The 16,277-nt window shown below is 35.3% G+C and overlaps 1 protein-coding gene across 2 annotated transcripts; it reads left to right on the top strand.

Annotated features, from left to right (window-relative positions):
* The first annotated feature begins 13,702 nt into the window (after positions 1-13,702).
* Positions 13,703-14,354, top strand: RPL10L (ribosomal protein L10 like). 2 transcript variants are annotated; one of them, XM_046009645.1, is made up of 2 exons: positions 13,703-13,818; positions 13,900-14,354. In XM_046009645.1, the coding sequence occupies exons 1-2, from the start codon at positions 13,710-13,712 to the stop codon at positions 14,352-14,354; spliced, it is 564 nt and encodes a 187-aa protein (XP_045865601.1). In that variant the 5' UTR covers positions 13,703-13,709. The 2 variants fall into 2 exon arrangements, with proteins under 2 accessions (XP_045865601.1, XP_045865600.1); XM_046009644.1 differs by having other exon boundaries at positions 13,703-14,354.
* The last annotated feature ends 1,923 nt before the right edge of the window (positions 14,355-16,277 follow it).

Raw genomic sequence — 16,277 nt, 5'->3', positions numbered from 1 at the left:
GTCAAAAATATGGTCACTTTCTGATCCATCTGAGGTTTCAAATATAGAGTGCTAGGCGGGCCTACTTTGAGAAGGATGACCCATTATTTAAAGATATCCTAGTTGGGCACCATGCGTGAAGCAGCATCAGTGTCATCACTGTCATTAATTTATACACCCAAGCCCCAACGCGTGATCATGACGCTTTCCTCACATTAGTGTTTAATTAGGTGCCAAGAACGCTGACACGGCTACCATAGTAGGAAGTGTGGAGATGGGCTGGGGAGAACTTAGGATCTCTGTAAGCTAGTCAGCTGGCGTGGAAGCTGTTTTGCTGCATTGGCTCATCTAGCAGGGCTTGAGAGCTACTTACAAAGCCACGCACTTACAGTAGATGCACCACTGAGGTGACTTTCCTTTTAAACCTACCCAATTTCTTACTTTTAGAAAATTTTTTATTGAAGTATAATATTCATGTTAAAAAGTGCACACCTAGGAGCACACCCCTGCAAGTGCATTCAGAACAAGAAATAGAATATTACCACCCTGCAGAAGTACCCCGTATGCCTCCCAGTCACCAACTGCCCCGTGGAAAGGGTAACCATTATTCTAACATCTAGACAGATAGGTTAGTTTTGCCTATTTTTGTACTTATTAATTTAAATGGAAAATATGCTCATTAAAAATGTTTTTAATAGTACCATACTTTGACTCTGCACTCTGTCACAGTTCTTAAATAAGTTCCTCAGCCCAGATTACTTTTTCTTTCTCTTACATAGGATTCTAATTTTTCTAGATATGGTCTCTTTTTACTCTGTACTGTGTCTTATTTGGCGACTTTCTTATCATTTACCTTAGAACTTGCCTGCAGATTGGATCCAGCATCCTAACTCTGAAGTTCCTTTCCCTTGTCACTTGCCTATTGCAGGCCCTGTGGTCTTCCTCTTTCCCAAATGGCTGACTGAATCTCTCCAGGCAGTGAAACTTATCCCACCAACAAGGTTGAAAATGATCTTTGTCCTGATTTGACTTTAAGTCTACTGATGTATTTCTTAGTTGCTCAGCACTAAGTCCAGGCAACCTTCTCCCCTCACCCCTTTCATCTAGGTGACATGAGCCTGAATGAAATGTAGAGAATCTTGTTCATGAATCACTACTTCCACACCTGCTTATTTATGGGATATATTTAATAATTATTAGTAATGATAATTAAAATCACCATGAGTTGTTAATAACACATTAAAGTGAAAAAAGAACAAATAACAGGTGTGATGTTTATCCAATCCATTCTCCTCAGAAAGACTTGAGCATAATGCCAAAGTTCTTGAAAGTGTAAGGTATGTCAGGCAAGACCAATGGCGAAAAGTAGAAGTAGCCTGCAATCCTCCATCAAGAGGTGATGCGCTGAGATGAAAAAATATTACCATGAGCTACAGAACTTCATGCCTATCAGACAAATAAAGTAATATTTATCTAGCTCAGGTAGTTACAGAAATGATAGAAAAGACTCATAATTTATTTGTTCCCAGAGAGCAAATATACATCTTTTGTAAGAAAAGCTGACTCTAACTTTTCTTCCTGTTAGAGGTAGGCCTTTTTAAATAGTCTCCAATCTGGGCTTCCAGAAATAAGTGGATAAAAGTGAGTATATGTGTGTGCCCAAACAACTGTTTATCATTAAATATGCTGAAAATCTCATTTTTGCCCCTCTTTGGTGATTAATAGCTAGACGTGTCTAGGTATTCTGTCATAAAGGAGGTTCTCAACCATTTCAGCAGATAGTAAGGAACTGGGAAGGGCAGGGAAGAAAACAGAAAGAATGACAACTACAGAACATTAAAAAAAAACAAGTTTCCCATCAGATAACATTCAGATGTGGTATCTTTGAGGAAGCAAAAGACGACTGTGCTTGGATTCATGATGGGATGATAAGAAACTTTTCATTAAGACAATTTTCACCACCTACACTTAAGGAACTGTTACTTTCACAACTTTTATAGCTTTAATTGGTGCATACCAACTATCCATGTGCACACATCCCATCTCTCAAATTAGATTTCCCCACGTCTATTTTCATTATATCTCATACATCCGGCACAAAGTAGAGTAGGATTGAGTATTTGGCACTCAATCGATTGTTGTTGATGAATTGACTGGATCATTTTAATTCCATGGAAAAATTTTTACTTATTTAAATTTGATCCAGGTAGAGTCAGCTGAAATATAATGCATTTGCAGACAGAACGTTATGAAAACACTTCAGTGTGAGGAAATATCTACAGTATTAATTTAGTAACATTGGTCCTCTGATCTTTCAAAAAATTTCAAAACTATTCTCCTGTTGCCTGTTGGCTAACTAAATAAGGTGAAAAACATGCAAGTCATAACCTAGGTTTTACCTTATTTTAAATCTAAATTAAAACTGGAGACTGTGCTTAAGATATAGAGAAAGAAATACCACTCAGAACACTGAGATTTAACAAGTTTGGAGCTGACAGATCCATGCAGCTGTACTCAGGAGATAGTGTCTGATTTACTGTGCCACTGATTGGATGAAGAACTGCCACTGTTATGATTAGGAAAGAATGTGTGAATCTTGATGTACGAGACAGTGAAATCCTTTCCATAAGCCATTTTCCAGAAGGATGAAACTATCTGTCACACAATAAAGATGAGTTGGATCTGCAACACTGGATAACTGATGAGAATTGAATATTAATATGCTCTAATGTTTATGTTCTTACAGATGTAAGTCTAAATATTTATATTATTCATCTGAATAAGCCAGTTAACTGTTTTAAAATAATTTAAATATGTCACTTGATTACATGAGTGATAAAATAATTTTTACAACATCTAAATGCTGCAACATCTAGAACATTAAGAATTATATCTTTTAATAATGATATTTTGTGAAAACAACATGTCCTAAAATGCTTGGTTGAATTTTTTTTTCAAAATTAGTAAGAGCTGCATTAGCAAATTAGTAAAAGTGTTAAGAGTATTATTGTACACTAACCTTAATTGGTCACTAATAATATATTTCCTTAATATTTCATATTTCTTTAGAAAATTATTTTTAGATTTAATTCTATCCACATTTTATTATTTTAAAAGTACTCAGAGAAAACAGACACACTACCATTTATTCCTAGGAAAAAAATTAATCCTGAACAAAATATGCATCATGCAGAGTTCTTCAAAATACTAATTTTTTGTTAAATATATGTATTTCATTTTATTAAATATGTCAAGGCAGAAAGGAGAGTCAAAGTATCCAGGCCAGTTCCATTTGTGGTGTGCTATTCATGAAGATTCTCTGTTCATCTTTAAATTGCTTTAAAACCTGCATAAAAGCAATTATTAGAATTATTCCAATGTGTATTTAGATACATTTCCAATATATGCTAATGTTTAGTTTAGGTCATTTAAAGATTTTTTTCAGGGCACACTATAATAGTTAAATCTATGTATAAAACTAAACTGAATATGCTTATCAGTGTGGATAGATAGATATGTAAATAGATAGATATGACATATTGTCACCTATTCTATATATTTTCACTTTCATGAAGATGTCCTTTGAAACACCTTTTTTTTTTAATTGATGGAGCCTATTTTATCTAGTTTTCCCCTTTGTTGCTTGTGCTTTTGGCATTACTTTTTTTTTTAAAGATTTTTATTTATTTATTTGACAGACAGAGATCAAAAGTAGGCAGAGAGGCGGCAGAGAGAAAGGAGGAAGCAGGCTCCCTGCTGAGCAGAAAGCCCAATGCCAGGCTCCATCCCAAGATGCTGGGATCATGACCTGAGCTGAAGGCAGAGGCTTTAACCCACTGAGCCACCCAAGCACACCTGCTTTTGGCATTATTAAAATAAATCATTTAGTGCTTTTGGTATTATTAAAAGAAACCATTTAGTTTTAGTCCTATGTTTGCTTCTAAGAGTCTTGGATTTTCATTTCATATGTTTAGGTCCACCACAATCTATTTGGAGTTATTATTTTTTTTTTATGTGGTTTGAGGTAGGGCTCCAATGTTATTCTTTTACATACATATAGCTATTGTCCCAGAACCGTTTGCTGAAAAGTTTATTCTTTCCTCCCACTGAATTTGCTTGACACTTTTATCAACAACCAGTCACTCATAAATAAAAGGGCTTATTTCGGTGGAAAAATGTTGGTAGGTAGGGCTTGAGACTGTTTATATAATAATCCTAAAAGGGTACCTAACAATAAATGAGGAAAAAGTGCTAATGGGAGTTGTTTTGACCATTTTGTCCATTGTTTTGACCTAGAAGAAAGTTTAGCAACATTGTTGCCTGTGTAATATAGAAAATGTACTTAATGAACTAGAGATCTAGCTAAAAGGAATTACCAGGCAGTGTTGAAAGTGCCACTTGGCTCCTTCTATTTGACAATAATAAATAAATTAAGAAGGAAAGGGATTGTTTGGTGAACAAATGGTTAGATATAAAGGAGTTGAAATTTGCTGGTTTTGAAATAAAACTGTTTCTGGGGTGCCTGGGTGGCTCAGTGGGTTAAGCCTCTGCCTTCGGCTCAGGTCATGATCCTAGGGTCCTGGGATTGAGCCCAGCATCAGGATCTCTGCTCAGCGGGGAGCCTGCTTCCTCCTCTCTCTCTCTGCCTGCCTCTCTGCCTACCTGTGATCTCTGTCCGTCAAATAAATAAATAACATCTTAAAACAAACAAACAAACAAACAAACAAACTGTTTCTCATTTCCAGAATCTCCAGATGGCAAACATTTTTCAAATTCAGAAATAGCTTTCTGGCAGGGGACCTAGTGGCTTAGTCACTTAAACATTGGACTCTTGGTCTCAGCTTAGGTCTTGGGCTCAGTGTCCTGAGTTTAGGCTCTGCACTGAAAAATAAATAAATAAATAAATAAACAAACAAACCAAAAAAAGAGTCAACCAACCAAAAAACAAAAAACTAGCTTCCTGACAAAGATCAAATCCAGGACACTGTCAGGGAAACATATTCTATAGACAAAGCCAAGAGAGTCTGAATGTTAAGCTCTTTTTGTTAAAACCTGAGAAAGACTTAAATTGATGCCTCAGATTTTCTAATAGACAAAATGCCTTCTAAGGATTTTAAGGGTTTTCCTTGCAGGTCCTCTCGAACACCAGGTTCTAAGCATCTTAAGACATTGCCCTACACAGCCTTTCAGGGAGTCCAAGGTAGATCAGGATTTATCTCAAAGAGATTTGTGAATGGGGTTTTCACCAATGACATAACCACCAATACAATTCACAGAACCCTACAAAGTATTTAAGGAAATTGTATCACTGGAAACACTGTCACATTGGACTAAAGGAGACAGGCATGGTACCAAAAGAAAATGGGCCTTTAGATACCTGAACTTCAATGGACATGAAGCATATTTAGAATAATAACTCAGCTACAAGCACAAGACTCTTTTGGTGGGAAATGAAACATTATTCTGAAGGTTGATTATTAAGATCTCAGAGGGTGCAGCCAAGACTTACTGGCTTAATTATCAAATTATCAATAATTTGATAATACAAATTATTATCAAAAGTAGGGCTTAGCCATAATCAAAGAACTGGCAACATATGCTTGAATGCTTTTCAGACTTTCTGTGGACCACTGCTTAATGAATGCCAGTGTCTTTAGTAGTTGTGTTATGCCTGCTCCGCCATTGTATTTTGGATATTTGGAGGACAGATTACTTCTTAGTTCATGAATCTTCAGATGGAAAGAAAGAAATTCATCTATGCTTGGACCTGATTTAGATTACAAAAATCTGGACCTCAAATCTGAACTTAATGGCACCACAGATGCAAATTTAGGAGGCTACAGTTGTGCTGTGCTTTGCTTACAAGAAAATGTAAATTATTTGTGGCCAGAAGGAAGGTTATGGTGGATTTAAAGTATGTCTATCAATTCTCTATCATGAAAAGGAGTCTAATTCTTCTTCCCTTGAATATGAGCTGCCATTGGTGACTTATTTCTGATAAAAAGCATGCAATGGAATTGGTATTATGTAATTTCTGAGATTTGGTGATAGATTTTTCTACTCGGATTTCTCTCTTAGGATGTGTGCTCTAGGAACCCAGTTACCATGCAGTGATGAATTCCAGGCCACATGGACAAGCACATGTCATTTTCTGGCTGGTACATCAGTTGAAATCCTGCCTAAAGCATGGATCATCAAACATGTAAGTGAGGCAGGGTTCAAGATGATTTGGTCACAACAACCATCTGACTGCAATGTCATGAACAGACCTCAGGAAAGAACGAACTTGATGAAAGCAGTCAATACTCAGAACCATGATAGATACAATAAACGGACTTTTAAATTTAACATCATTAAATTTGGGGTGTTTGGATATATTAATGGATAACCAGGACTCCTTTAATATTATTTTTATATGGAATCTTTGCATAACACATATCCTCCCTCCCTCTCTATACATATATATAATGTGTGTGTGCATGTGGTTGCATGTGTGTGTCTCTATAAAGATCCAAACATATGCACTTATTGACTTAATTATTTTAATCTTATAAAAGTTTTAATTTTTTTTGAAGCCACAAGATTTCCTTCACAGTTTCTGCTCTTTATATTCTGCTTAAATAAGACTTTATCACGTCAAGACTATAAATAAAGTCATGTGTCTTTTCTTCTAGTATTTTTTTATCCTAATGTCTAAATTATTGATCCATCTGGAATCTCTTTTGCTATAAGACATTTGGTAAGGGTCCATATTTTTTTAACATAGCAAGCCAACATCTACTGAATAGTTTTATTCCTTCAAGTAATTAGAATGTAAACCATGAATTTAGAGGCAACTGTAATAGTACCATGTGCTAAAGTCTTCCCAATTCTTTGTTGCTTCAAATTGTATTATTATTACTTAATTCTTTTCTTGTAAGACTTTGCTCTTGGAAAGCTGTGAGAGAAAAATTTTAAATTGGAAGCTATTATCTACATTTTAGTGTTAATAAAGGATCTGAGCATAATTATGGCATAAATATTGTTGGAAAACTTTGAAGTCTTGGGACTATACAAAGCAAATCACTTAAGGAGTAAAAGTGAAAACAGGTTTTAAGAAATAGAAAGTAGTATTACCTGTTCAGAATTGGAAAGACTTCTAGTAAAATTAATGCAGCTTCATATTCATAGACATTCACTGACACGGGCCCTTCCAAGGCCCTAGGATGGGCCCCAGCTATGAGGTCAGACACTGTTTTTATACAATTTGCAGTCTCTTTTGCATTTCTACTTCTGGTCTTTCACACTTTCCCTGAGGTCAGAGAGCATTGGAGTGGCGTTGGCAATATGGGGATCTGGCTAAAAGAGAGTTATTAGAGAAGGCATTTAATATGAGCTTGGTAGGGTATATTTGTATGGTTTGTGGTTACATGCTATAAGGATAATTTATTGCTAGTTGTTCTGGTGTTGAAATTGCTTCCAAGAGTATACTGCCTACTCACTGCGACTACTCACTCAGCACTGTGATCCAAAGATATATGGTCAAAGAGGTAAGTGCTTATTTAAATAACTGAGAAAACTGAAATATACCATTTTTACTGCAATTTGGAAAGATATTTTGGGCATTTCACTTAGAACAAGTGAAAAACATACACTTCTTTCTTGGCAATATTCTCAAATTTATTTATGAAATAACTGAGAAAAATGAGTAAAAACTGATGGATGGATTACAAAACACATGCAATGAAGATAAATAATATCAATAAAAATACTCTGTAATCAAGAACCAAATAGTGCCAAAACAAATTTCAGATCACATCAATAGATGTAATTAAGCAAAAATTTTAATTGAAGTTATAAATAGCCCCTTGGATTGTTTTACAATGCAATTAAAGGAGAATAATGAATTATTTGAGCCCATCAGAAAAGATTTAAATTTCAGGCTGACTTGACATGAAGTGCTAAACCAATGAAGTAAAAATAAAAATTTGGAGAAGGTATTAACAGTGGCGTGTTACATGTTTACTAACTTGTTCTTCAGAAAAACGAAAAAGTATACAAAAGCCCCAACTTCTAGTTTCGCCAAGGGTATAAATACTGTCACCATGGCTGCTTTAATTTACCAATATCATGTCACTAAACTCAAAGTTGGGCAGAGACGCACACAATCAGCTTTATGAGTACAACTTAGATGAGTGGTTTCCAGCCTTCTCATCACTCTATGACATGAATTGTATCACTGTATTCTGGTTCTCAAGTGTTGTCTGTTAATTTGAGAGTAGTCATTGCCCAGAAAAAGCTGAAATTCCTTGAAATATTATAGTTCATATACAGAAAGAGATAAGGGTTTTCTCAACTTGACAACTATCCTAAAGATGTACATGGCATTAATAATATTCAGTTGTGAGACTGAGAGAAACTTTATATGTTATTACTATAGATTTCGACAATCTTACTGGAGAAAAAATGGACTTGAGATTCTACTGTTCATAAAAATATTAAAAATAATAGTCAACTGGGGTACCTGGGTGGCTCAGTTGGTTTAGTGTCTGCCTTCAGCTTAGGTCTTGATCCGAGGATCTCCCTATGTTGAGCTCCCTGCTCAGCCTGCTTCTCCCTCTCACTTACTTGAGCTCTCTCTCTCAAATAAATAAACAAAATCTTTTTAAAAAAGTAGTCTATGGAGAGGAGATCAAAGAATATGTATCCAGAAAATATAAGGAAGATTTTAAAAGTAAATCAGGCAGTTAATGAAAATATATTATTTTAAAACTCTGTTCTGTAAATTTTAATAGCTATTTATAATTCATAATTTATTTTCTCATTCTAAGTAATATTTGTTCTGTCTTTAATTTTGAATTGAAAACTTGCATTCTTTTTCTTAAAGACGACCCTCAAATTGTATTCATTTCAGACCCACAGACCCTGGATGTGCCACAAAATTGATTCATAATTCATCTTAGAGCCAGCTTAACTTTCAGATGTTAAGTGATAGCCTGTACAGTTCTGCTGACCTCTGACAGTAAATTTTGAAAGAGAAAATTTTTGGGAAAAGTGTTCACATATGGGTTGAATTTTCTTCAGGAACCACCATTTGCCAAATTTTATTTTTGGGTGAGTCATGTACCTTTTCTGAGTATTACTTTTTCATTTTGAAAATCAGGCTAACTTGTTTTTGTATGTCTTTTAAGATAATTATTTTGGAGAATTGAGTTAAGCAATGTACAGGGAAATATTTTTATAAATTAATGAGATACATGTCATCTTTGAGCACAGCTTTACTCTTACTTTATCTTGTGTATATATGTTGCGGTAATATGGTGAACTTCCACACAGTGATCCTCAAAACTTACTAAATTTTCTAGAAACAACATGGTAATACCATCTAATTATGTTAAGTGGCCTATTCAAATGAATGTTAAGACACACTTTTAAAAAATTAAAACATATGCAAAAATAATCTACCTCGTTCCATAAAGAATATAGGCAAATTTCAATTAAGATGATAAGGAAAGTAAAGCTTTAGTATATGTTCTGCTCCTGAATTCCTTAAAATTGTCTTTAAAACTATTTTAAAATACTATTTTATGCAATCCCAAGGAGCAATAAAAAAAAAATTATTTTCTAGATCTAGTCAGAATTTTCCAAACCCTTCTACTGTCCAGTAAAGAATTAAGAATTTTATTTCTTTGAAATCAAGATTTAGCAAAAATTGGCAGGTCGTGGGTTTATTTTGTTCATTTTAATTCATGTTGCTACATGCATAATTTTTTTTATGTGGGTCACGGGCACTATTTATAGTTAATCCACATTTTGCTGCTTGAGTGACTGACGAGAAGCCTCATTATAAGATATCATTTTGTCAAAGTAGCCAGCCTTTATGACGAATTAGCTCCTGGATGTTGACCTCCAGGTAAATCAATAAATAGGCTGAAGCTGCTTTTGCTAGAGCTCTATAGGAGTATTTCATGAATATATAAATAGAATAATAAAATAAATAAATAAATATAAATAGAATAAATAAAATAAATAACTAAAATAAAATAAATAGAATAATAAAAAAATAAAATAAAATAATAGATACAAAAAGAATATATAAATAGAATAAAATAAAATAAATAATAAAAAATAATAAAATAAATAAAATAAATATTTACCAAGAAGTAAATATATCCGTCCATATATGGATCTATAACTTAGCATATGATCAAATGTATTTTGTCAGTATTAAAATATAATGAAGTACATTTATTCTTACAGAAAATACTTAAAAGTAATATAAAAATTAAGACATAAAACTGGTACATATAAAATTATTATAAAAAAGAGGTCCAAATCTTTAATATTTTAAATATTAAAATTTGATTTTAATATTTATTAAATTTAATATTTATTAAATATAATATTTATTATTTGTCTAAATCTTTATATTTTTGTCATGCATATATGTTAAATCTTCAATAAATATGCATTATATTTTTAAGCAGGAAAATAATTACTTTTTGAGTATATTGAAAACTTTTTTCATTATTATTATATTTCTTATTGCTAGCTGTGATCAGTGATTATGATAGACTTAAAGCTCAGATGAAGGTCAGCATTTCCTAGCAATATCATTAAATTAAGGTGTGTATTTTTTTTAGACATAATGCCATTGTACACTTAATAGTATAGTGTACACATAGTATACTATATGTATACTGTATTAATGTATAATGTAAATATAACTTTTATATACACTGGGAAGTCAAAAAATTAATTTGACTCACTTTATTACAATATTCACTTTATGGCAGTGGTCTGGAACTGATCTCCCAATATCTCTGAGGTATGCCTGTACAGAATATTGCAGACTTCTTACATAGGAGTTGCAGAATAGGAAAAAGAAACCATGGAGTAAAGAAATTTTCAGAGTCAAAGCTGAATCATCAAGCTTAAACTTATTTACCTGCCTTCTTTCTAGGGATTCCTAGAAAATGATCTCTCTGACCCATCCTCAAATTTATTTTTCTAGATTATGCATTATTAGCTTTAGCCAAGTTTGTCATCTTTATTTTTCCTGGGTATGCACAGCTAAATGGTGGCATGCTGAAGCCAGCTAACACTGGCTGACAAAAGCTGACTATGTGCATCTGCTCCCATCTTCATCTTCATTGATACGACATTGGTGACTGAAATTGATGATGGAGTATTTACACCACAGAGGTTAGCTAACACTGGAAGTTGTGTTTTTCCTCTCCCTGCCCCTGCTCCTCAATGAGCGGGCTATTAAATATTTACCAACACACCACTGCACCTCAACAGTGTTGTGTATTTATTCAAACATTTATTATTATGGGTCACATCATTTGCCAAAAACAGGTGACAAAACAGTGAGCCAAATAGACATGGTTCTTGTTTTCATGGCACTTAACAGGCTTATGTAATTGCCATGCCCCTTTCTTGTCTTTTCCTTACCTTCACCTACATATGTTCTACTCATTCTTTAATCCATCTCTATTTTATATGACACCAGTGTCTCCTTTGGTTTGCTAAATTTTTACTGTACTTACAAAAGTAATAAATTTAGCAAATAAGAAAAATCTGATTTTCCATGTATTATCTTCTTGACTATATTTCAGGCAACTTCAAAGCAGTCAAGTTTTATAATTTTTTGCAAGGTTTGCTTAGCATGATACACATTGTGGGTGTCAGGAGCTGGGAGATAGGGGACACTCAAATTTTGGGGACTGAGGGAGGCTAATGTTTTTAATGTTTTAAATAGAATAGTGTGGCTCATGCATTTTCTACAGAGTCCCCTCCCCCACCCCAATACTTAGAAGGCTAGGGAAAGTAGTTTAATTGGAGAATCCCAGTCTGGCTCTCACCTTCTCTGCTTGTCCTCTGACTTTGTCCTGCAACTGTGAGGGGCCCCATGCATAAATGTGACAGGGTGACCAACCATTTTGCCTGGGACTAAGGGGTTTTGGAGGATACAGGACTTCAATGCTAAAATTGGTATTAGCATGCAAGCCATGATTGGTCACCTTTTGGATTAAGGAAAGAGGATTACGCAAACCGACCCTAATAACACAACATCTCTTGGTCAGAGAATTCTAGGGGTTTGAAAACCCAAAGCATGACCTAGAAAAGGGTCAGTGACTGAGATGGTACATGAACTCTGTTTGGCTATATTCTTTTTACCTCACAGACTCCTTTCCCCCAGAATAATGATAGAGTCTAGGTATGAAGTAGTAGAAACAGATGCAAACATGTTTATAAAGTTAAAGATATTAAAAGCATGCTTACACTATCCTCATTTCTTTTCTTCAGTCTTGCAAAGTTTTTCTTCCTAATCTCCCCGCATCCATTTCCAGTCTAATGGCCATATTATATACAACAAGAATGATATTGATCATATTATACACAAGAGTGATAAAAAGATAAAGACTTAAAAAGAGAAATAAAAAAGATTTTTAAAAAGGAGATTAAGCAAGCTTTAATATAGTATAGAAAAGTTCTTTAAATTGGGAGTTTTAATATTTCTATCCTGATATGGATACTTTATAAACCCCACTCACTTTAAAGATAGGAATTATTTTGTCACAACTTACTTCTCTTTTTATTTTACTTTTTTAAAATAGGCTCCACGCTGGGTATGGAGCCTGACATGGGGTTTAAAACTCAGAACCCTAAGATCAAGACCTGAGTTGAAATCAAAAGTCAGATGCTTAACTGACTGAGCTACCCAGTGACCCTATTTGTGTCCCTTTTAATGAGAAAGCACGAGTGGAGTATATGCACATTGGAAGGACTTTGTTCCATGATGTCATAGATTTGTGAAACAGCATTAAGGAATCAAAACAAAACTATAAAAATTCAAGTAGGGATTATAGATTATTTGTAAATTCTCTTTCATTTTCCTCCTTCTCACATTCCGATCCCAATCATGAGACTTACAAAATCTCGTATCAGAAGGAGAAAAGTATTAAACTCATCCTCAGGTGTAAAAGATTAATAAGGCATAGTTCCTTTTCTATAGTTTCTAGCAGCTGTAACACTTGAAAATGCAAATAGTCTTAAGTTGAAAAATTCAATTGGTATTTCAATTTTGTGGATGCCGTTTTGATAAGATCATTCCATATGGCCAAATAAAACTGCCAAAGTTTCTTGTTTCTAAAGCGATTATCAAGCAATAAATACAATAGATATGTTTCCATTCTCATCTCTTTTTGAACCTTATCAGACAGACTATGCCAAGAAACCACTTTACCTAAAGAAGGAAACCACATACTCTTTGAGAACTAGCAATCCTTTTATAAATGCTGGTGGGAAATAAGAGTTCTGGAAAATTGATTAGACAAACGACACAAACTATATTGCATAGCTGGAGACACCTTCCTTATTTAAGCTCTACTGAAAGTATGCCTTTTATACTTAAGACAAAGCCTAGGGCAAACGACTTATGCCCAAGAGGACAGCAGGAAGTGTTTCTCTGGCTATTGCGACAAAGTCCAATTCGTTACCTGGCAACACGAAAATATAGCTAGCCACTGTCTGCTCTGCGCATGTGCCAAGTTGGACCCACAGAGGCATAGAGTGTCGCTGTATCTATGGTGGGGATATCCTGAAAGAGCGTCTTCATGACGTCATCAGGTCTCTATGATTCCCATAGGGGAAGATGGGTAAATGTATATAAGGCGCATGCGCAGGCGTGTGAGAGCGCGCCTCTTTCTCTTCGTCGCCGTCAGGCCGAGGTTCCTGGTGTTGCCATGGGCCGCAGACCAGCTCGCTGTTACCGGTATTGTAAGAACAAGCCATATCCGAAGTCTCGTTTTTGCCGCGGTGTCCCTGATGCCAAGATCCGTATCTTTGATCTGGGTCGGAAGAAGGCAAAAGTGGATGAGTTCCCACTCTGTGGCCACATGGTGTCCGATGAATATGAGCAGCTCTCCTCTGAAGCCCTGGAGGCCGCTCGAATCTGTGCCAACAAGTACATGGTGAAAAGCTGTGGCAAGGATGGCTTTCACATTCGAGTGCGGCTTCATCCCTTCCATGTCATCCGCATCAACAAGATGCTGTCCTGTGCTGGGGCTGACCGGCTCCAGACAGGTATGCGCGGCGCCTTTGGAAAGCCCCAGGGCACAGTGGCCAGAGTCCACATTGGCCAAGTCATCATGTCCATCCGTACCAAGCTTCAGAATAAGGAACATGTGATTGAAGCCTTACGCAGGGCCAAGTTCAAGTTCCCTGGACGCCAGAAGATCCATATCTCCAAGAAGTGGGGCTTTACCAAGTTTAACGCTAATGAATTTGAAGACAAAGTGGCTAAGAAGCGCCTCATCCCTGATGGCTGTGGAGTCAAATACGTTCCCAGTCGCGGCCCTCTGGACAAGTGGCGAGCTCTGCACTCCTGAGATCTTTGACAGCGCTGACGACTCTGATGATGCTGGTCTGATATGCTTACCAATAAATTTTATTCGCTGACAAAAAGTAAATGTTTTTTTTAATATTTTAAATATTTTTAAGTGTTTATCTGATTTTTAGAATATAGAGTGTGAGAGAGTGTTTATATTAAAACAGAATTTTAATGCCAAATGATACTTCGAGTGCGAATGAAACCATCCATATGTGATTTATAGAGACAGTTATTGCAGTTCTGATCCAAAAACTTTTAACTTGGGATAATAGGGAACTATGTCAAAAGTTTTGTTTGTAGTGAAGTCATAAATTATGTAGCTGTTCTTACCTTGAATAAAAAAATAGCTAGAAAAAAAATCCAAGATTTGTAGAGAAAAAAATCGTTCTTGTTTATGGAAAACAAGCAATAGGGATGAAAATAATGATAGGCATTAGTGATATTTCAACTACAATCTCTGGAACTAAAAAATCCATTCTTAAACTTGTTGCTTATGTTTTCCTTATACATTTCTGCACATTGATTTTAGAATTTCATATGACCTCCAATTATCAGCCTTAGGACAGCTGGCTATGACTGCAAAAGGTTTCCTCAGACAAGCCTTTTATTATCTCACAGTCAGGAGACAACAGTCCAATCTTTTCTTTATCACCTAAAGGTCATAGGTTGATAACAGTTCGCATTACTTGTATCTGAGTCCCAGTAGAACCAACAGAAAAGAGAAAATGACACCAAATCAACAAGCTGTGCTCTAAAAGGACCCCAAAGAGAATTCACAATCTGTAGGTGCTTGCCCTACATTAGAGTTACATTGATCATACAGGTGTTTTTGTTTTGGAAACTATATAAGCTAAAATTTCTGGGTGTGTATTACATTTTAAAATTCTGGTTCTTTAAATTATTTAGTCTTCCAAATCTCAATCTTGTCAACAGTGCCCTCACCTCTTAAAAACTAACCATTTTTAGGAGGCGCCTGGTGGTTTAGTGAATTAAGCCCCTGCCTTCAGCTCCAGTCATGATCTCAGGGTCCTGGGATCGAGCCCCACATCGGGCTCTCTTCTCAGCGGGGAGCCTCCTTCTCCCCCTCTCTCTGCCTGCCGCTCTGCCTACTTGTGATCTCTCTCTCTCTGTCAAATAAATAAATAAAATCTTAAAAAAAAAAATAACCATTTTTAGGCCAACATATTGAATGAAAGCAACAAAAGGAGTACTAAACAGTGTGGAGCCATATGCTTATTAAATTATTTCCATTTACTTAAAAAAATTCCTTTGTCAAATCTAAAAGTTTGCATCTGACAATATTCAGGCTCCTACTGTAAGAGATGTCCTACTTTTTCAAGAAGCTTGCTGTATTAAGCTACAATATTTTTCATATTATATATAAATGAGAAAGATATATACTAAATAATACAAATATATAGAAAGAGTTCTTCTGTCTAAGAAGCACTTTCCTTTATGTCTTTTATCTGATGCTTTAAAAACTCTTGAACTTTTCTAGGAAATTGAATCCTGTACAATTCAAAAATTAGGGTAGACATGAACCAGATCTTCTGACTCCTGTCCAGTTTTGGGGGAGATGAACCATGAGAGACTATGGACTCTGAAAAACAACCTGAGGGTTTTGAAGGGGCGGGGGGCGGGGTGAGAGGTTGGGGAGCCAGGTGGTGGGTATTGTGGAGGGCACACATTGCATGGAGCACTGGGTGTGGTGCAAAAACAATGAATTCTGTTACGCTGAAAAGAAATTAAAAAAAAAAAACTCAAGCTCAAATGAAAATTCGAAGCATAACACAACAAAATGAACAGTCCCTTAGTTGCCTCGTTAATATAATGCAGTTTTGAAAATATTTTCCATCTTTATGATTCACCTTTCTCTTTGTTCTCAAAATTCTCAAACATCTTGACCTTCAAACTTGGAACT

Source organism: Meles meles, chromosome 6, assembly GCF_922984935.1.
Source record: "Meles meles chromosome 6, mMelMel3.1 paternal haplotype, whole genome shotgun sequence".
In the NCBI taxonomy this organism is placed as follows: domain Eukaryota; kingdom Metazoa; phylum Chordata; class Mammalia; order Carnivora; family Mustelidae; genus Meles; species Meles meles.
Note: the sequence above shows the minus strand (reverse complement) of the source record. Positions and strands in the feature narration are given on the sequence as shown.

Coding starts and splice junctions, on each gene's coding strand:
- RPL10L (XM_046009644.1), top strand. CDS start 13,710: ATGGGCCGCAGACCAGCTCGCTGTTACCGGTATTGTAAGAACAAGCCA.